The sequence below is a fragment of the Penicillium rubens genome (genome assembly GCF_028828025.1).
Source record: "Penicillium rubens strain IBT 27055 chromosome Unknown utg000003l_segment0_segment0, whole genome shotgun sequence".
Lineage (NCBI taxonomy): Eukaryota > Fungi > Ascomycota > Eurotiomycetes > Eurotiales > Aspergillaceae > Penicillium > Penicillium rubens.
This window is the reverse complement of record NW_026890601.1, coordinates 7,255,757-7,273,743: the sequence shown is the minus strand read 5'-3', so window position 1 is coordinate 7,273,743 and position 17,987 is coordinate 7,255,757. Positions and strand designations below refer to the sequence as shown.

Genomic DNA, 17,987 nt, shown 5'->3' with positions numbered 1-17,987 from the left:
GTCGCGACTAGATCGCTTTCCATCATACAGCTCAGTTAGCGGCCGCCGAGGGCGTTTACCGCGACAGAGCAATGTCATCAATTCTCATGATCATCTTCACAGTCTCCGCAGCCAGCTCAATCGCGCTAGTGCTGACCAACAGGGGCTGGAGAATGTTCTCCTCTGTGATATCATCCTTCACACCACCGCTGCGAATGCTGACACCAGCATTGTGCTGGCCCTGAGCGTGGCGGTGGCGCAGTTCAGTCACAACCTTGATGGAGTTGAGACCGGCGTTCTCAGCCAGAGTAGTAGGGATGACCTCCATGGCGTCGGCGAAGGCCTTGAAGCAGATAGCCTCAGTGCCAGTCAGCTCACGAGCACGCATGGCGAGTGTGTGGGCCACTTCAACCTCGGGAGCACCACCACCTGCGATCATGGCACGCTTCTTGACGAGGCAGCGAATAACACACAGGGCGTCATGCAAAGATCGCTCGGCTTCATCCAAAATCAAGCTGTTGGCACCGCGGGCAACAATTGAGACGGTCTGGTTGTAAGCGGCAAGAGGAGCCTTGATACCAGTAATCTTGACGTAACGAGCACCGGAGGCCTGGACTTCCTCGACGAGGTCAGCGGTGCCGAGCTTGTCCTCGGTGAAGGAGTCGACATTAGCGACGGGCTTGCAGCCGAGACTCTTGCACAGGAACTCGACCTCATCACGCTCAATATCCTTGATGGCGAGAATCTTGAGACGGGAAAGGAAGTGCAGGGAAAGTTCGTTCACGGCGTCACGGAGGATGGACTTCTGAATCAAAAGGACGTTGCACTTGGTCTTCTGGATCTTCTTGACCATGTTGAGCATGTATTGGCGTTCCTCCTTCAGGATCTTATCCATCTGACGGTAGTCGTTCACCACGATTTGGTTCTCCATCTAAATCTGATTATCAGTCTTGTTCCAGTAACAGTTCGAGGCGCAAATAAACATACGTCTGGCTTGGGCGGGCTCAGTTGGAACTGAATCAGACCTATCCGCGCCTTCTCGATTCTTGTGGGGCCACCACTGCTCTTAATCACGGGCTGGTTGAGAACCACGCCATCAACCATCTCGCTGTCCTCGATTGTGCCGCCAACCTTCTTCACGATACGGATGTCCCGCAAATCCACATTCTCTGCGGTCTTCGGGTCACAGACCTTTAGCACAGAGTCCACGGCCATCGGGCCCAGAAGTCCGGAGTGCTGGGACACGATCTTGGACGAAAGCGAAGTAGAAGCAGCTTGGAGGAGGGTGGAGCGGTCGGAAAGGTTGATAGGACGGGACATGTTGTGGAGGATCTCGACGGAAGCAGCGGCGGCTCTCTGGAAAGACTCGGAGATGACAGTGGGGTGAAGGCCCTTGGCTAGCAATCTTTCGGCAGCGCCGAGCAGACTGCCAGCAATGACAACCACTGATGTCGTTCCATCACCAGCTTCGACATCCTGTGCCGCACTCAGGTCGACGAGCATACGGGCAGCGGGGTGCATCACGCTCATATCCTTCAACATGGTGTTTCCATCGTTGGTCTGCGGGGGTCAGTTGGGGCTTTCGATATGTTCGAATGGGTTTGGGCTGCGTACAATGATGGTCTGTCCCTTGGGCGTTTGGATCTGGAGAGGCATTAGCATACTGATAGAACGAGAACCCGAAATGCGTACTCACCATCTTGTCCATACCCCTGGGTCCCAACGACTATATTCCCATTAGCCCCTCATCTATGTATCTGCAGATCGTTTGAGCAAGCATACTGTTCGAATGGCATCGGAGACAGCTATGGCATCGTTAGCATGGGTGCCACTAACATCATGAGAATATACATACCCCGAGCAGCGAGAATGTTGGAGGCCCGCACGGCCATCGGCTTCTCCTTGTCCTGCATGCAATCAGAAATCAGTAGCCCACACAGATCATTTCGAGGCTTCGCACCTTGAAGGAGTTGTTGCCGGCGGCTCCTTGTGCTACTGCGGCGGCCATTTTGAAAATCGATATTCAAAATTAACCTTAAAAAATGAGTGAAAGGAGATAGTTGAGTTGTGGTGGAGGACACACAGGAAATTCTGCGAGGTTCTGGGGCGGTGATGAAGCTTGGCACCTGATTAGTGAGGCTAGCTCGACCACCGCAGCTCTGCTACATCACTGTCCTTTGCTCTCCCAATACCCAACCTATCTATCATTTTTCAACTTGCCGCCGCTCTCAGATCCGTCGAATTTGTTCCATCCGCATATACATCTTCAATTTTATTGTTTCCTTGGACCCGTCCTTAGCTCGGCCTTTGGCTGTCAACACCTTTCATCATGCCTAGCGCCACGGGTCAGAACTGGGAAAAGTTCCAGAAGAACTATGCCGACGATGAGGAACCAGAAAAGAAGATTACACCCCTTACAGACGCGTGAGTCCTCGACCTGTGTCGATTCAATCCACACAAAGCGCGATGACAATGATTGACAGAAGCCCATCACAGTGATATTGCAGTACTCAAGACTTACGGCGCCGCACCTTATGCGAATGCGTTGAAGAAGCTCGAGAAGGATATCAAGGACAAACAGAACAGCGTCAATGAGAAGATCGGCGTTAAGGTGATAACTTGTCCAGCTCTTTCGGCCCCTTGGAACAACTGGAGCTTACGTCCTACCAGGAATCCGACACCGGTCTTGCGCCTCCACACCTTTGGGATGTTGCCGCCGATCGACAACGCATGGCAGAGGAGCAGCCGCTACAGGTCGCGAGGTGCACAAAGATTATCCAGGATGAGAAGGACTCAGACAAGAGCAAATATGTGATCAACGTCAAGCAAATTGCCAAGTTCGTTGTCAACCTCGGAGAGCGCGTTAGTCCGACAGATATCGAGGAAGGCATGAGAGTTGGGTAAGTTATCAAGTGGATTATGAGTCATTTCTAGGTACTGACTAGGCTTCGCAGCGTCGACCGTAATAAGTACCAGATCATGCTGCCCTTGCCGCCAAAGATCGACCCCAGCGTGACAATGATGACTGTCGAGGATAAGCCCGATGTGACCTACGGCGATGTCGGCGGATCCAAAGAACAGATCGAGAAACTACGAGAAGTGGTTGAGATGCCCTTGCTATCGCCAGAACGTTTCGTGAACCTCGGTATCGACCCACCCAAGGGTGCTCTACTCTATGGACCCCCGGGAACTGGAAAGACCCTTTGCGCCCGTGCAGTCGCCAACCGAACGGATGCTACCTTCATTCGTGTCATTGGTAGTGAACTGGTGCAGAAGTACGTTGGTGAGGGTGCTCGGATGGTCCGCGAACTTTTCGAGATGGCCCGTACCAAGAAGGCATGCATCATTTTCTTCGACGAAATCGATGCCGTTGGTGGTGCCCGTTTCGACGACGGTGCTGGTGGAGACAACGAGGTGCAGCGAACCATGCTGGAACTGATCACACAGCTGGATGGATTCGACTCCCGTGGTAACATCAAGGTCATGTTCGCTACCAACCGTCCATCCACACTTGACCCAGCCCTTATGCGTCCCGGTCGTATCGATCGTAAAATCGAGTTCTCGCTGCCTGATGTCGACGGCCGTGCCAACATTCTCCGAATCCATGCCAAGAGCATGTCCGTCGAGCGAGACATCCGTTGGGAGTTGATCTCGCGATTGTGCCCCAATGCTACAGGTGCCGAACTTCGCAGTGTTGCGACTGAGGCGGGTATGTTTGCTATTCGGGCTCGCCGTAAGGTGGCCACTGAGAAGGACTTCTTGGCCTCTGTTGAGAAGGTGATTAAGGGCAACCTCAAGTTCAACTCGACGGCGACATATATGCAGTACAACTAGAGTTTCTTACTTACTTGCATGATGGATGGGTGTACGATCACTATTGTCTTGTTACGTGGGAGTTTCTTCCTGGTCAATGCGATATAATTTCAACCAAATTCCCTCTGACTACTAATGTAGTACGATGTAGTCCCTTTACTTTCCTGATTGGTGAGAGCAGGATACAGATGGTCACGTGAAGTCACTTGACCATCTCGATCTAGATGCGCACTGCCACTGTAGTGTGTGACATCTAGTTAGCAATTGTAATTATTCTACTAGGAAAAGCGGGACTAGAATCAGAAAGTACAGCACGATATAGCTTCAAGACCCCATGATTGTTCTTAGCGGCTCTCTTCTCTCACCTTAACGCTCTACCGTATCCTTCCGGTATCCTGTGCTGGCCGGCAAAACGAATCGTGGACACGTGCCATCTGGCCAATCACGGGCGGCCGGCTGCCCGAGGTTGATTTTCATTGAGCAGCTGCTGATTGGCTGGTTCGGCCCCGGTCCTCCCCGTCGGCAACTGCGAGCATGATTATGTCAGCGTGAAACCGCCAACCGTAACCCGATTCCAGATGAAAGTGTTGCTCTGGAAGGAGTTCGCTATTCCACAATCTCCCCTCTTTGCTAAGCCCGTCACCGACCCTCGGTGTTCTGTGATTATTTTGGTTCACTAGGGAAACTCAATTCTCTTTTGATCCGCCACCATGAGCTCCATGAGCCTGCGGAGCCTAGCTCCTGCATCCAAGGTGAGCATCCATGCAACGATTTTCGGCTCATTCGCAACGCCCGCGACATACTCACCCGCCCGTTTCTCTAGGTTTCCCGTGTTTTGCGGGACCAGAGACGTCTTTTCTCTTCTTCAAGGCCCGCAGGTACGCATTGGACTGCTCGAATCCCCAACCCACGAACGCACCACTAACCACTACTGCGCCAGCCCGGATATGGTCCAACCAGCCTTTGCGCGCCAAGGAGTCCAATGGCTACCTGACCGACAAGTACCCTATCATTGTAAGACAATACCACTATCCGGATGGACAGGAGGTTGATTGTGTCTAACTTGTGCAGGATCACGAGTACGATGCCCTCGTTGTCGGTGCCGGTGGTGCCGGTCTGCGCGCTGCTTTCGGTCTGGCCGAGGCTGGATTCAAGACTGCTTGTGTCTCCAAGCTGTTCCCCACAAGAAGTCACACTGTCGCTGCTCAGGGTGGTATCAACGCTGCCCTTGGAAAGTAGGTTTCCACCAGGACGGAATTTGGCGAATCGAGTCTAACTGAATTTTAGCATGCACGAGGATGACTGGAGATGGCACATGTACGATACCGTGAAGGGTTCTGATTGGCTTGGTGACCAAGATGCCATTCACTACATGACCCGCGAGGCTCCGGCCAGTGTTCGCGAGCTTGAGGGTTACGGTTGCCCCTTCTCGCGTACCGAGGATGGACGTATTTACCAGCGTGCTTTCGGTGGTCAGTCCAAGGATTACGGCAAGGGTGGTCAGGCTTACCGCTGCGCCGCCGCCGCCGACCGTACTGGTCACGCCCTTCTGCACACTCTCTACGGACAGTCACTCCGCCACAACACCAACTACTTCATCGAATACTTCGCCCTCGACTTGCTGATGGAGGGTGGTGAGTGCCGTGGTGTCATTGCCTACAACCAGGAGGATGGTACTCTGCACCGCTTCAAGGCCCACCACACCGTCCTTGCCACCGGTGGTTACGGACGTGCCTACTTCTCCTGTACCTCCGCCCACACTTGCACCGGTGACGGTATGGCTATGGTTGCTCGTGCTGGTCTCCCTAACCAGGATCTTGAATTCGTCCAGTTCCACCCTACTGGTATCTACGGTGCCGGTTGCCTGATTACCGAGGGCTCCCGTGGTGAGGGTGGTTACCTGCTCAACTCCGAGGGTGAGCGTTTCATGGAGCGTTACGCTCCTACCGCCAAGGACCTTGCCTCCCGTGACGTTGTTTCCCGCTCCATGACTCTGGAGATCCGTGAGGGCCGTGGTGTCGGCCCTGAGAAGGATCACATCTACCTCCAGCTTAGCCATTTGCCCGCTGAGCTCCTGCACGAGCGTCTGCCCGGTATCTCCGAGACTGCCTCCATTTTCTCCGGTGTTGATGTCACCAAGCAGCCCATCCCTGTCCTGCCCACCGTCCACTACAACATGGGCGGTATCCCCACCAAGTACACTGGTGAGGTTCTGGATGTGGATGAGAACGGCCAGGAGAAGGTTGTTCCCGGTCTGTACGCCTGCGGTGAGGCCGCATGTGTGTCTGTCCACGGTGCTAACCGCCTGGGTGCCAACTCCCTGCTTGATTTGATTGTCTTCGGCCGTGCTGTGTCTCACCGTGTCCGTGACATTGCCACCCCTGGCAAGCCCCACAAGGAGCTTTCTTCCGATGCTGGTGCTCAGTCCATCAAGGACCTTGACTTCGCCCGTACCGCCGATGGCCCTAAGTCGACTTTCGAAGTCCGCAACGCTATGCAGAGGACTATGCAGAGCGATGTCAGCGTCTTCCGTACCCAAGAGAGCTTGGATGAGGGTGTCGACAAGGTCAACAAGGTCGATCAGTTGTACTCCCAGGTCGGCACCAAGGACCGCAGCATGATCTGGAACTCCGACTTGGTGGAGACCCTTGAGCTCCGCAACTTGCTGACTTGCGCGTAAGTAACCCCGAGTAAACTGACTTAGAATTACTTGCTAACATACATCTCACAGTACCCAAACCGCTGCTTCCGCTGCCGCTCGTAAGGAGTCTCGTGGTGCTCACGCCCGCGAGGACTACCCCGACCGTGACGACGAGAAGTGGATGAAGCACACTCTCTCCTGGCAGAAGAAGCCCCACGGCGAGGTCAAGCTGGGCTACCGTGCCGTTGAGGCTAACACCTTGGATGCTGAGGAGTGCAAGCCGGTCCCTCCTTTCAAGCGTACCTACTAAGCTCGCCATTTTGGAACCGACCCGCAGAGAATACGGAGGATACCACGGAGTTGTTTCGGATGGACCCTATGGACGCCCTCTCCCGGCCTCGTGGTTTTGAGGTGGAACTAGGGTTTGTGGCGTCACGAGGCCCGGTTTCAAGGGGAACCTTTGAAGGGAAACCATCTATGAAAAAGACCATTTTTTTTGTTGACTGTGTTACTTACATCCTGTATAGCCATATTTTTTTCCTTTATCTTAACAGGCGAAGAGTTGGTGTGCTGAGTGCTTTTCTCCTCAGTTTGTCTCATATCATTGGATTTATTACTTCTTAATGTTCTTTTTGTGCCCCACGATAGGTCCTTATATTGTAGGTTTTGGTTTTTCTTCTTGTCCCATATCGAAAATACCTTTCTTTGTCTGATTTGGCCAAAATCTTGGGATTCCCCGGGGTTCGACCCCCTGGCCTGTCAACAAAGAAACCAACCACTAACCCCTTCGAGTCTCATGTCGAGCCTTGGTTGAGTTACGACTGATTCCTTGCTAACTGGTCAGGTTCTGCGATCGTTTATCACTGCATTATCCAAGCCAACTATGCTTTGTCAAAGAGCCGAGTCTACTCACACGAGCTAAAGAGAAACTAACCCGGCGCAGGTGAAGCCTATTGATGACAGACACACCAGTATCTATAATTGGCATGTCATTGCCACCCCGCAGCAGCAACAAAGGAACCCCTTCTTAGTTTCTTTCAGGGACAGGTTTATGATTTCCATTCGGAGGTTAATAACGCCTCTTGCAAGAATATCTGTCGGGCATGGCCCATTCGACTCCTGCTGTCATTCCTGCTGGCAGGTCCTCAATCGTGGAAAGGACGACATCTCTCACTTCAAGTCGTTTACGCTTGTGCTACCTAGCATAGCTGCTGTGTATTGGGCTTTGATCGAGTTGTCTTCGGATTCGGTGAATGAGACTTGATCTTTAGGTGTTCGAGATGGTCTCTCTCGCCCTCGAGTCTCTTGTCCCTCGAGAGCTTAATACTTGCACTGGGACCAAGCAGTGGTATGTCTGCACGGCAGGCGACTTTCGTGGATGCTGCTCAAGTGATCCGTGTACGACGGGGATTTGTCCGGACGATAGCGGCGACACACTCTCGTTGACTACGGCTGGGGTTATTGATTTGTTGCCAAGCGTGACGCCGAGGACCACTACCGCTTCATCTACGTCCACTTTATCGGAGTCAACTACCTTGTCAACGGATGCGTCTTCGACAGCCTCCATTACTTCAACAACAACATCAGCAGGTTCGGATACACCCAGTGCCTCAGAGACACCCCCAGTTTCGGAGCTACTCACATCCCCAGTGGCACTCACGATTTCACAAGTTCCTACAAGTTCTGACATATCCACAACTACAGAGCCTACGGGTGTTACTGCGTTGTCCTCGGTTCTGGCCACTAGCGCATCTCCGTCCAGCACCCCATCCGACAAGCCAAGTGCCGCATCCTCAAACAAGGGTGCAATCATCGGCGGTGTTGTTGGAGGTGTTGCAGTCTTGGTCATATGTGCCATCCTGCTCTTCTTTTGCTGTCGCCGCAAGAGAAAATATGGAAAGCGAGAGAAGGGGCCAAGTCTCGCCTCATGGTACAAACATGGATTTGCGCGGAAAGATCGAGCAACTGCATCCGAAATGAAAGGGCCCCTATCGCCATCAGATAGTGAAGCAAATAGTGAGCAAACACATCCCACACCTAACTGGCCATTGAGGCAACATAACATTTCGCTGATATCAGACATTGCATTGGCAATAGACTCATCGAGCGCCGGCTCCCCGTTCACCACGGATACCACACGGGGAAACATAATTCTCACCCCAGACCTAGCATTGGGTTCATCAACAAGCCTAATCGCACACTCTCCCCACAAAACGCCCCCAGTCCCGCCAGCCCAGCCGCACTCAAACGAGCTCGTTGCTTCAGTCCCTCCCCGCCAAGGATTTACCCCAGAGCTACCAGACACAGGCTTCCATCGCCTGCGCGCCGAACTAGCCTCCCACTCTCAAAGCGAGCTGATCAACGTACCCATAGAGCAACGCCAGCGACAGCAGAATCACATCAGGTCAAGGACTGGTCCGCGGGCTTGGGAATCGCCTTCTTTGACATCTATACCTAGTTCGCGTGCAAGCCCAGCAAGAGGAAACAACAGCAGCGGCCACAGCCACAGCAATAGCAACGGCGGTAGCCCGGGGAGAAATCAGGGTGGACGGGTCGTCACTACCGACGGGGTTGTCCTAGGTGCGAATCTGGATCGGTATTCTAATGGTCTGGCTATTGGAGAGTCCCTAGTCGAGGGGGAAAGGGGTAGGAGGACCGAGCGTGTTGAGACAGATCATGTTATGAGTTTTATGCAGTATGGCGGGAGGCTGGAGGATCGGGGCCTAAGGAACGGGCTTGGAATTGCAAGTGGTCATACTTCCAATCCCCGGGTGCGTGAGGATACTGTGTCCAGGTCGAGGCCTAGACCTGCGCAGCGGAATTTGGAAGATGAGATTGCGGCTGCGGAGGGTGATGTCGATGTCCCGCCTGCTTATGAGGCGGAAGAGGTCGTCCCTGGGCACGACATTAAGTCTCCGTCTGGAAGGATTGGTATGAGCCCGAGAGGGGTTTGAACAATTGGTTTTGGTTTTGGTTTTGATTTTTTGATTTTTGATTTCTGACGGTAATGCTGGGTCATTGCTATGTTAGGGCTGCAGTCTGATGAGATTTGAATGTCGGTCCGATAGGTATGTTGTATGATATGCCCCCCTTTGTTAGCAACACATAATTCGACACTTATTTTTCTTCGAAGATAACTAAACAAGTCAATTCATATATTCATTTTTCTCTAACCGAAAGCCTAAAATTTGTTTTCTGTCATATATCGTATCCAAAAGATTCTACAGTAAATTCTTCAGCACGGAAGTCTGCTCGAGGACTGCGCGCTTGCTAGTACCGCCAATGGCATCCTTCAGCTCGACGGCACGCTCGTAATCAAGGCAGGCCTGGACATCAGCGTCGAAACGGGAGTCGACTTCCTGGAGCTGCTTCAGAGAGAGCGTGTCCATGGGGACATTGGTGTTCTCGGCCAGAGCAACCACACGGCCGGAGATGTGGTGGCCCTCACGGAAAGGAACGCCCTTGCGGACAAGGTAGTCGGCAATTTCGGTAGCTAGCATCTCGGGGGCCAGGGCGGCGATCATCTTTTCGGGGATGACGGTGAGAGTAGAGAGCACACCGGTTGCAATCTGGATGCTGTCGCTGACAGTCTTGACGTGGTCGAGCATGGGCTCAACACTCTCCTGCAGATCCTTGTTGTAGGTAGTGGGCAGGCCCTTGATTGTGCACATCAAGCCGGCCATCTGACCGAAGGCACGGCCAGCCTTGCCACGGAGCAGCTCCAGGCTGTCTAAATTGTGGAACTCGTATTAGTATGTTGTTTCACATTACACGAACGGAATTCAAACTTGCCTGCGTTCTTCTTCTGGGGCATGAGCGAGGATCCAGTGGAGTAAGCATCCGACAGACGGACAAAGCCGAACTCCAGACTGCTGTAGATGATCAGATCCTCGGCCCAGCGGGAGATCTTGAGCATGAACGAGCTGCCCCACTGCATGGTTTCCATAGCGAAATCGCGGTCCGCAACAGCGTTCATGGAGTTGTACAGCAAGCCATCGAAGCCAAGCTCCTTGGCCATAGCCTCACGATCAATGTTAAAGCAGTTACCGGCAAGGGCACCGGTGCCGAGGGGGCTCTTGTTGACGCGACGAATAACCTCACGCAGACGCTCCAGCTCGCTAGCGAAGGCAGTGGCATGCGACAGGATCCAGTGTGACCAGCGGACGGGCTGGGCCTTCTGCAGGTGGGTGTAGCCGGGCATTAGATAGGCGATATCGTTCTCAGCGCGGGCAATGGAGACCTTAATCAGATCGGAGAGGTGGCTCTCGATCAAACGGAGCTCATCGCGGAGCCACAGGCGCATATCCGTGGCGATCTGCTCGTTACGCGAGCGACCGGTGTGTAGCTTGCCGCCAATTTCCTTGCCGATGATCTCGCCTAGACGACGCTCGTTCGCGGTGTGGATGTCCTCGTCGTTCTCCTTGGCCACGAAAGTGTTTGTTTGCCATTCCTGGGCGATCTGCTTGAAACCACGCTCGATCTCGGCGAACTCTTGCGGTGTGAGGATACCAGACTTGGTGTTGGCGCGGGCGAAGGCAATTGAGCCGGCAATATCCTGCTTCCAGAAGACACGGTCGTATGGGAGCGACATGTTGTACTGCACCATGAGGGGGTCAAGGCCCTCTATTTTTCGCATGAGTCAGTGGGTTCTTTTGGTGGGATGGAGGGGTTGTGTTACTCACGGGTGAAGCGGCCTCCCCAGAGCATGTTCTCAGCGACGCCTTTAGGGTTACTCATTTTGAAGGAAGGCAATTGGTCTATGGCTTGGAAATGAAAGAAAACAGAGAAGTTGGAAGTCAAGTTCCCCCTGCTCGTGGAATGGCAATTATACGCTAAACTCGATTGGGGAATATCTGGGGACAGACTATGAGTCAACTTTTTGACATTTCCCAGTACTCCCGGGGCCACTTTCTTGTGACATTCAACCAGAATAAAAATTTCTGTTGTCGTATGGAGCCTGAACAGTATGCTGTATGTATACATGTACATACATATCTACACTATCTAGGATATTGTGCTCGCGTTTTGTTCTTTGTTCACGGTGCAAATATCAGATGAATACGCTGCATTGGTAAAGCATATATTCGGAGATTCTCTACAGCAAAAGGGAACTTGAGCTCACGACCGTCGACTGACTTTGAAGAAAATATCATCACGGTCGTATATGGCTTTCAATGAGTCCGGTTATTTCATGTCCATTGCCAGGATATTCGCTTAGGGCTTTTCAAACTTGCATGGACTCTACAAAATATTAGAGTCAATCTATATATATAGATAGATATCAAAAATTGAAATATAATTTACTCGTTGTCACCTACTGTGAAATGATCGAATATCTCAGCAATAGCCGTGAAGGAACCCAAGGATATAGCCACCTAAGCCCATTTCCCGTCATATATCCATGAATATATATTCAGCCTGCACAGACAAAACCAGGGAGACCACCTCGCGAGGAGAACTTTTAATCAAGCAGCTCAATGACAGTCCAGGTAACAGTTGTCAAAACCTGACCCCCAATCTTTTCCATGACCCTCCGACTAGCATTATTATACCCAGCCACCTCAGCATGCGCCCAAGCGCCAACACGCTCTCGAGTCTGACTATCCTCAGAGTTGACACTTCCAGCCCCAAAAACACCATCTACCGACATGCCACGACGCATAATAGCCTTAGACAATGGAACCGCAAGCCCACGACCCCGATGCTCCGGCTCAACATGCAACGTCGCCAGCGCTCCATCCACACCCAAGAATCCCCAAGCAATAGGCATTTCATCAGCATCGCTGGACCCGGAATCAGAATAAACTGCCACACCGGGCATTGTAGATAACTGCGTCCTTGGCCTGGGGATATGTGTCCGACTCTGCACAAGATCCAGATGCTTACTCAGAACACCCTCCCTCCCCTCTCGGTCATGGAACCTATATCCGGCTGGGAGAGACAGATCGGCGAACGGCAGATCTGCAGATCTCCCAGACGCTTCGTCGGGGCTGAAGTCAAATCTCCGGAAGAAATACTTGTAATAAGGGGGATCGTCGAAGCGATGGACCCGGATATTGGGTATTGGGTCAGATTGAGTGTAATAGCCAGATCGCTGCAGGAGCGAGAATAGACCTGTATGAAGGCTGCCGATGAGGAAGGCCTGTGGATCCGGCTCGGGGATTAGGGGAACACTACTAGTATTATTGGGGTTGGTGTTGTTTGTGGTCCCCGGGGACATCGACACGGAAGTATTTCCAGCTTCTGCGGATGTGGCTTTCGCTGCCTGCGCCAAGTATGACAGGTAGGGTGGTAGTAGATTGACCTTGACATATGACAGCAAGGCCAATAACTGCGAGCGGGCCAGGGCTAAGATGGATGGGCTGGCGGAAAAGGTGGAAACAATGGGCTTGTTGATGTTGATGACAGGGTTGTCATCATCATTATCATTGGTATTGTTTCTGTTATTATTGGATCGCGTTGAGTCCACATTTAATGTCTCCGGTGCAGCGGTCTTGGTATCGCTGACAGTGACGATCGGCGGAATTGACGTGTGCTCCGCTTCGAGGCTGGAGTAGATGAGCATCTGTGTTGTGCGGCCGCCAAAGAGATCCACCCGCGCAGCCAGCCACGGTTGTCCAGGCTCAGGGGTTGAGCCAGGCGGGAAGTTCGCTAGTATGTAAGCGGTCTCATACGGAGATGCAATCCCGTGTTGAATTCGGCGGAGAAGAGTTGTGGAATACGGCAGTTCAGAGATGAGTGCCGGTATTATTGTGGCTGCATCGTGTTCGTAGATACATATGGCCATTACCGATGGATGCGCCAAGTTCCCGAGTACCTGGATTCAGGGGTGTGGATTTCCACACGGGTTGATCAGGGGGATCGCAAATCGCAAACTTGCAGAGACTATTGATCTTCAATTTGACAGTGACAGGTTGACGTGACGGGTGAGTAAGATACTTGTGGATCCCTCCAGGGCTACTCCGTTCAACACGGCTAAATTGTGCCTACGGAGAACTCCGTAAGTGTTGATATAATGTTTGATTTAAAACCACCGACCTCAGGACTCCGTCGGAGTACGAATACGAATTATTAGTATCGAATCTCTACCTCCCCAGGTGGGTAAATTAAGTATTTGTCACGTCTGTGCCTGTGGCGGTGCGACACTATTGATTCGGAACCTCTGTCAAACAAACCTGCACATGCCCACAGGCGCTAAAAAGGTGCTAAAAAGGTGTTAAATGGTGCTAAAAGAATCAAATTTCTCTTGAACTTTATTTTTTGACGTGCCTATCATGATCCTGTATTGCGACTGGGAAAATAGTTCCTATGTACTCTGTATGGCACAGATGAAAAAAGAAAAGACCGCCTTTGTCATTATACTCCACTGTGATATGAGTCCCATCACAAGCACTAGATAATTTTTGGAACGAAACATATGAAAAATAAAAAGAGAAAAAAAAGAAAATTCGTGCCTCATCATCACAGCATCCTACCAGGGACTGCGTGCTCCGACCATCCAATCCTCCATTGCCAGCCATTCACTCCACCGCGCCTCGGCCACTCGAATCTCATCCTCCGAGGGGTCACGTAGAGGCCTCAAAAAGGGAGTCTCTTCATCTGGAGAAATATCGTAGGCAGCCTTGGTAGATGCCCACCCGCTGCTCTTGGCGGTAAACAGGTAGTTCACCCGTTCTTGTTTGTAGATACAACCCACGCCAGCCTCCCAGTCACCACCGAAGAAGCCTTGCATGACAGTCGGTGAGTCTTGCGCTGTGACAATCAACCGCCTAATATACGGCCGCAGTGAAACAAATGACGACGGTGTGGATCCAGGTACTGGAGCGCTAGACTCAGAAGGTCGCTGGCAGGGTAGTCGAATATTGATGAACGCGGCGATGGACTGCACTTGGGGAGTGTGCTGGCTATAGTCGACGAAGTGTTGAAGACAATTCTTATAGTGTGGGAACCAGCCTGTGGGGTCCACGCGACCAAACTCGGCGTCGTTCATTACCGATTGAGCTTCTGGGTTGGTCATTCCCTCCGCATTGGAGCGATTGCGCCTATCGAAGATGCTTTCAGCGTCTCGTTCGATGGATCCTGGAAAAAGGGCCAAAGGTCTCAGAATATGGGTTCATTGCGCAAGTGCGACAGACAGGACCGGGGGCGAGGGGGGTGTGAGGAAAGAAAGAAACTCACTTTGAGCGGGTTGTTCGCGAGAATAAGGATCGCGCATATCCATTCGCTGGGAGTTTTCCCAGCACTCTCTTCCAGAACCCTGCATGCTCAGTGACATGTTCGACAGTCGACATGTGTTGTTGATAGGTATGTATGTAAAGGAAGAAGATCTCAAACTGGGGGTGGGTTTAGACTTGAGTTGGAATAGTCTGTGATTCTGGGGGAGGCCAATGCCTTATAGCTCCGCGACCCAGCGCGGACGGGGAAGACCGAGCCATCAAGGGTTCCAAAAATCGATAAGTTGTGAAGATCAAGGGCGGACTAGTTCGGGTTCCGGAGGTGAAAACAGGGTGGGGTGCATATGGGAAGCTATCGAAGAAAATCAAGCTTGAGCCACAGATAATGTCACTAGCCACTCACTAGCCACCCTGAGCCACGGTTCACTCCACTGAGCCACGGTTCGAGCCACACGGTGAGCCACAATTAGCCACGGTGAGACCGAAATGTGGCTTGTGCACTTTTCCTCAAATAGCAAGGGGTGTGTGGCTGTGTCCAGACCCGACAATGGAATTGTCCACTAGTCTCTATCAGGCAGTCCCAATGGTCGATCTAGTTCTCTTACGGCGTAGTCTATCAATAGTTCAATACATTTGTGGCTAGTCTCTCGCACTATCTCTTGCCCTAGATCACCCTGAAATGATTTGGAAGCCCTATGACTAGTGGAAGATCAGTAATCTCAATCTTTGCCATGCATCTTTGGTGTTTACTCTTGCAACATATTCGCTTAGGGGCAGTCTCTTGTCTTGACCTGTGCGACATGGATGTCACTCGAAGGTCCACTTCTCCCCCAAAATAATTAAACATCGTGGTAGTTCTTGGCGCGAAGACGTAGGATCCCGGATCTGTTCGGCGGTGGATCTCATATCACATTTCGTGACCTGCGAGTAGTTCTGTTCCTCTCCCCCCCCCACCTCTGTACCACATGTTCTTCCAAGCAAAAATAAGAATAAAATGAAAACGTGGACAGAAGGAAAAAGAATAACATGCAAGGGGTGGAAAGGAGAACGAGATGACATGGTTCGTGGTATCTGCAGGGATGATCCAACTTTCAACCTGCATCCTCGTATCGACAGACTTTCCCATATCGGGGACTCCGACAGATCGGCCCTGACGCTCGGACATCCCCATCTCATCCAATGACGACGGTCTATTTACGTTCATCGGGTGCCTAAACACCCGACTTCCTGGGTGGAACAAATCCAATCTATGAAAAAAAAATCGAACTAGGCTACTAGATGCAGATCTGCTTGACGTTTAATCTCCCCCGCTTCCAAATACTGCGGCTGAAGCCTTCCAAGTCTTTAAATGCAGGCCGATTCGCTTCTGGTCAAACCTGCATCTCAACAAGCTCAGCAGATTTGACTACTTTCAAAGTCTCGATCTAATCGTCATCTTGCATTTGAAACTTTATGCGAACAAGAACACCACTATAACACTTCAACACCGCAACATCTCAACAACCACCACCCACCATGAGTTACAAAACCAACTATGAACTCTACGTGAGTAACATCCATGCTTTAATTTTGCCAGTCAATCTAACTTGTCTTTTTCCAGTCTCGAGGAAGCATCGACAGCAGACGGTCACCTCCCCCGCCAGATGAGCTTCTCTCACCATTGGCAACACTGTACCCGCATGTCGCGGCCCTGCAGCCACAGTACAATCCCAGCAACTGCACCTTCACCGGTTACCGTGACACGGGATATTGGGCTGCGGCCTACACAACACAGCCTATTGATGATTCCTCGTCTATGCGTCGCATCAATGGTAAGATTAGTCATTCTTCTTATCCGTTCGCTTTAGCTCTAACATTGCCCTAGATGGTCGACCATGTCGATTTGTTTCTAGACTACGCCGACTCCTCAGCCGAGACGATTTAGGATATCGTCGAGGATCTCGCGCAACTGCATGAACTGCATGAACTGCATCTCTCTCTTTCATCCGCCTTTTCGTTCGTGATTTACTTGAACATACAAGCGACCAGCGATTCATTTCTCAACATCTTATCTCATCGTCTTATATGACGTTGTTCTTTCTCGACCTTCAGCACCAAGGCCCTAGCAGGCTCGACTTTGCATCCTTTTTTCTTTTGTTTGATCTTGATTCTCAGTCTTACAAGCGTATCTTTTTCCCTCTGGACTATTGGGCAAGCGACATTACAGCGAGGAGTTTTTCAGCACATATTGGCAAGCATAAATTGGGGGTTACATGTTTTCTATTCTTGTTACTTATTTGGCAGCATATATTTCGTCTCAATGTATATAAAGGCAGATTTGCGTACAGATATCAGACAAAGGACCAACGACAGTCCATCTTTTACCGAGAATATCCACTTCCAACTCCCTTAGAGAAAATCCCTAAGTTGTACGGAGTACTCCAAACAATTCCAAATAATATCGGCTAGGGTTGTTTTGTTGATAACGCACGTTTCTGCAAGTCCGCACCCATTCTCCACCATCAGGCAATTACCAGGTAATCGGGGCCCAGCGTCCCATCCAAGGTTGCCCATTTGCCCATGTCCCTTGCCCACATGTGCAGGGGAAGATAAGCCACATGCCTTGGAAGCAAGGCATATCTGAATCAATGACATCATGACTAAGATTTTTGCTTTTTCTGGAACCATGGGTAGCCTCATGGCTTGATAAAATAACTGACGAGAGTCACCACTGGTAACCTGGTCGGAAAGGGGATTTAAAACTAGGCAATTAGACGGGATTCAACAACAACTAATGAACTTCGTAAAAGAGTGTCTGATTGGAAGCTAAGATACATTTTGAAGGGGGACTCCCGGACTTATATTCCTCAACGAATTCTGCCGTCGAGGCCCGACCAGGATCCCGGATGGGATCCCATCCGGGACAGGCTCAATCCCAATCCCACGGTAGCACCCGTGACCCCTGCGATCCCGGCGAAAAGGAACAGGATCAATGCACATGTCCTCCGTAGGATACCCATCGAGGACACCGCCACATCAAATCCCGATCACTTGCGTCAGGTCCCATTCGCCGATCATCTCAACATTATCGCAGCAATGATCGGCGAGCTCCACACGCCTATGGAGTTCTAGCCACCGCAATTATAATTACAATATCAGAGCTGGAGCCTTGGAACCCTGCCAGAGTGTTATTGTGAATTATATTCGCGATAAGTGGCAATACATCGCACGGATGGACAGATATTGTATTTCCAATATTGCAATGGTTTAATGTTTGAGCACGAGATGCTTTGTTCCTGCAGAAGCATGCAACACAAGGTTTCAGGGGTGACACAACCTATGCACGTACTCACGGGATTTGAACCTTCTTTACTCCGAACTATCTACTCTGTACAGAGTCC

At 51.3% G+C, this 17,987-nt stretch overlaps 8 protein-coding genes across 8 annotated transcripts; 4 read left to right on the top strand and 4 right to left on the bottom strand.

Annotated features, from left to right (window-relative positions):
• Positions 1-55: 55 nt before the first annotated feature.
• Positions 56-2,038, bottom strand: N7525_009019 (chaperonin-containing T-complex subunit CCT4; the record flags this gene model as incomplete). The annotated part of the gene is made up of 7 exons (XM_002563088.2): positions 1,940-2,038; positions 1,835-1,886; positions 1,762-1,784; positions 1,676-1,705; positions 1,594-1,623; positions 967-1,539; positions 56-910 (listed from the first exon to the last, which is right to left on the bottom strand). Exons 1-7 carry the CDS (start codon positions 1,985-1,987, stop codon positions 56-58), a joined length of 1,611 nt encoding a protein of 536 aa, XP_002563134.1. The 5' UTR covers positions 1,988-2,038.
• Positions 2,039-2,308: 270 nt separating this feature from the next.
• rpt1 (proteasome regulatory particle base subunit RPT1) lies at positions 2,309-3,813 on the top strand (the record flags this gene model as incomplete). The annotated part of the gene is made up of 4 exons (XM_002563087.1): positions 2,309-2,403; positions 2,476-2,590; positions 2,650-2,879; positions 2,934-3,813. 4 exons carry the CDS (start codon positions 2,309-2,311, stop codon positions 3,811-3,813), a joined length of 1,320 nt encoding a protein of 439 aa, XP_002563133.1.
• A 689-nt stretch (positions 3,814-4,502) lies between these two features.
• Positions 4,503-6,743, top strand: N7525_009017 (uncharacterized protein; the record flags this gene model as incomplete). Its single annotated transcript, XM_002563086.2, has 6 exons — positions 4,503-4,544; positions 4,616-4,670; positions 4,733-4,806; positions 4,864-5,027; positions 5,080-6,468; positions 6,524-6,743. The coding sequence occupies 6 exons, from the start codon at positions 4,503-4,505 to the stop codon at positions 6,741-6,743; spliced, it is 1,944 nt and encodes a 647-aa protein (XP_002563132.1).
• Positions 6,744-7,713: 970 nt separating this feature from the next.
• N7525_009016 (uncharacterized protein) lies at positions 7,714-9,387 on the top strand (the record flags this gene model as incomplete). Its single annotated transcript, XM_002563085.1, has 1 exon — positions 7,714-9,387. The coding sequence occupies one exon, from the start codon at positions 7,714-7,716 to the stop codon at positions 9,385-9,387; it is 1,674 nt and encodes a 557-aa protein (XP_002563131.1).
• Positions 9,388-9,654: 267 nt separating this feature from the next.
• N7525_009015 (argininosuccinate lyase ARG4) lies at positions 9,655-11,170 on the bottom strand (the record flags this gene model as incomplete). The annotated part of the gene is made up of 3 exons (XM_002563084.1): positions 9,655-10,163; positions 10,211-11,056; positions 11,116-11,170. 3 exons carry the CDS (start codon positions 11,168-11,170, stop codon positions 9,655-9,657), a joined length of 1,410 nt encoding a protein of 469 aa, XP_002563130.1.
• Positions 11,171-11,894: 724 nt separating this feature from the next.
• On the bottom strand, positions 11,895-13,220 carry N7525_009014 (uncharacterized protein; the record flags this gene model as incomplete). The annotated part of the gene is made up of 1 exon (XM_002563083.2): positions 11,895-13,220. The coding sequence occupies one exon, from the start codon at positions 13,218-13,220 to the stop codon at positions 11,895-11,897; it is 1,326 nt and encodes a 441-aa protein (XP_002563129.2).
• Positions 13,221-13,904: 684 nt separating this feature from the next.
• N7525_009013 (uncharacterized protein) lies at positions 13,905-14,724 on the bottom strand (the record flags this gene model as incomplete). The annotated part of the gene is made up of 2 exons (XM_061214575.1): positions 13,905-14,475; positions 14,612-14,724. The coding sequence occupies 2 exons, from the start codon at positions 14,722-14,724 to the stop codon at positions 13,905-13,907; spliced, it is 684 nt and encodes a 227-aa protein (XP_061069006.1).
• Positions 14,725-16,122: 1,398 nt separating this feature from the next.
• N7525_009012 (uncharacterized protein) lies at positions 16,123-16,531 on the top strand (the record flags this gene model as incomplete). The annotated part of the gene is made up of 3 exons (XM_002562482.2): positions 16,123-16,152; positions 16,208-16,418; positions 16,500-16,531. The coding sequence occupies 3 exons, from the start codon at positions 16,123-16,125 to the stop codon at positions 16,529-16,531; spliced, it is 273 nt and encodes a 90-aa protein (XP_002562528.2).
• Positions 16,532-17,987: the final 1,456 nt, after the last annotated feature.